Source organism: Montipora foliosa, chromosome 5 (genome assembly GCF_036669935.1).
Source record: "Montipora foliosa isolate CH-2021 chromosome 5, ASM3666993v2, whole genome shotgun sequence".
NCBI classification, from domain to species: Eukaryota; Metazoa; Cnidaria; class Anthozoa; order Scleractinia; family Acroporidae; genus Montipora; species Montipora foliosa.
This window is the reverse complement of record NC_090873.1, coordinates 37,779,035-37,781,534: the sequence shown is the minus strand read 5'-3', so window position 1 is coordinate 37,781,534 and position 2,500 is coordinate 37,779,035. Positions and strand designations below refer to the sequence as shown.

The window sequence follows — 2,500 nt, the reverse complement described above, 5'->3', positions numbered from 1 at the left end:
GTGCACCAATATGACGGACAGAAATCCACACGAACATCTGGAATTCACCTAGCGATGAAAGGACTTACTTTTCGCTCATGAGATAAAATACATGTGTATGAACACATCTCCTAATGTACTTGAAACGCTCAGACTGCTGAGATTCAAAGACATAGACATTTTTTTTCAACCAAATAACTTTGTATCCCGGCGTCAAGCAAGGCGACAATTCCGAAATTCAAAATGCTGTATTTTCGAAACGAAAGACATCATGGAACTGAGAACTTGCAAAAAAGATTTATTTCTAGGTCGTCCTAAACCTCCGAAAGATAAAAGTTCAAAACACCTTGTGGTTTTGATTTTAGAATTTGATGACGTCTCTGTGAAAACCATCTATAGCCTTAACCTACATATGAAGACTCTTTCAGAACAGAAATGTTGTTCATAATAATAATAATAATAATAATAATAATAATTATAATAAGGGATACCGGTTATCCAAGCCTGTGGATACCGTTTATCCAAGCCTGTAGGAGTCAAAGTCACCGATCTCCTGTATATCGACGACCTGAAGGTCTTTGCTGCCTCCGAGAGCAAGCTGAACCGAGTGCTGAAGGAAACTAGAGGAGCGATGCAGGATATCGGCCTTCACTGGAATCAGAAAAAGTGCTCAGTGGTACACGTGAAGAGGGGAGCCCGAGTGCTAGACGAGTCTGGTATGAGGATGGACGAGACAACTACCATCGCGGCTCTTGGGGAAGGAAAACACTACAAGTTCGTGGAGGTTCTGGAGAACGTTCGGCAGGATGAACGACTGGCTTTAGCGTGTGCAGCTTAAGAGTATCTACGCAGGATATCTGTTATATGGTCCAGCCCCCTGTCTGATTGTAGCCGTGTACAGGCAACTAATCAGTATGCACTCCCGGTGCTGCGGTACTTAATGTGGACACAACATTGGTCTCTGTCAGAGTTAAGAGGTGTGCACAGAGCAGCTCGGAAGATCATAGTTGAGAACGGTGGCAAGCACCCAGCTAGCCTAACTTCTTTGTTATATCTACCGAGGGAGAAAGGGGGTGGAGGCCTGCAATCAGTCGAACACGAGTATAAGATCACTAAAATCAAATCGTTACTGAAATTGTATCAGAATTCGGACCAGACTGTGGGAACAGTTAGAGAATTTGAAGAACACGCCATGGCATCAGGTCACCAGTCGCTTGTAAAGGAAGCAGCCAAGTGCGCTGAAGAACTTAACATCACACTTCAGCTTGATATCCTAAATCCCATGTGTGTTACAACGGAAGGAAAGGTGGTGACTGCAGCTAGAGCTGGGAATCTGCTGAAGAAATCTCAAGAGAGGCAGTTCTTGGAGATCGCTAAAGAAAAAAGGTGGCAAGGAAAGTTATTCCGTATAAGATGGGACGGTGATAGCCTAAGCATAACCAGCTGCTTTGCATTACTAAAAGGTTGGGCTACATGCCCTACATATACCATCGCGGGCATGTATGAGCTATATGAGCAGTTGTTACCTACGAAGCTCTACACAAAGGAAAAGACGCAAACCTCCACCGACGGCGAAGTCCTATGCAGGTTATGTGGGAAGGCAGCTGAGAGCGTTGCACATGTACTGGCTGGATGTTCCTCCCTAGCACAAACCAAGTACCTATACAGGCATAATGCAGCCTTGAAGATTCTGTTTTTTTAGCTCCTCCAAGAGCATGAATTAATAGAAAAGGTTCCACCATGGTACTCACCAGCGACGCCAAAAACAGCCTACCAGAACACCACGAGTGAAGCGTTTTGGGATATTCCCATCTATGCAGAGCACAACGAAGTAAGAGCAAATCGGATCGACGCGCGTCTTGTCAGCCACGAGAGGAAAGAAGTTTACACGATTGAAATGAGCTGCCCATGGATTGAGAGTAGAGCCAAAAAAGATGAGGAAAAGACACTCAAGTATGGTCCCATGATGTGGGAGCTGAATCAGAGATACAATGGTTACAGGGTTGAACAGTACAACATAATAATTGACGTATTGGGTGGTTATTCTAAACACCTAGAGAAGTCGGTGAGAAAGCTAATAGGAGCGAGAGCGCGGGGTGTACTTGAGCGGATGCAGAAGTCTGTCATCTCAAACACTCTGAACATTGCCAGAACATTTAAGATAAATACTTAGTTAGGGCGATAAGGGCACTAGATCTTAGGTTTTCTTTTTTCTTCTGAAATCCAGAAACACAAGGGTTGTCGCAAAACCTGTATTTTAATTATTTTCTACGCAGTTTTTATAGTGGATAAGAGTTTGATATGATTCTAAAAAGGCTTTTAGTAGAGATAACCAAATTATGATGGCCTCGTGTAGGTCTATAAGCGATAATGAGAGTATAAAACTGAATAATTTTCTAGATAAGCTTTTAGTAGAGATAATGATATCATATTTTTGCGCAGGTTTTACAGAGTATAGAATTTAATAATATTCTGAATTGGCTCTCTTAATAGAGAGATTCATATCATTATGTATATTAGA

General features: G+C 42.5%; 1 protein-coding gene across 1 annotated transcript; it reads left to right on the top strand.

Moving 5' to 3' along the window:
* The first annotated feature begins 919 nt into the window (after window positions 1–919).
* On the top strand, window positions 920–2,152 carry LOC138002691 (uncharacterized). The gene is made up of 2 exons (XM_068848690.1): window positions 920–1,600; window positions 1,682–2,152. The coding sequence occupies exons 1-2, from the start codon at window positions 920–922 to the stop codon at window positions 2,150–2,152; spliced, it is 1,152 nt and encodes a 383-aa protein (XP_068704791.1).
* The last annotated feature ends 348 nt before the right edge of the window (window positions 2,153–2,500 follow it).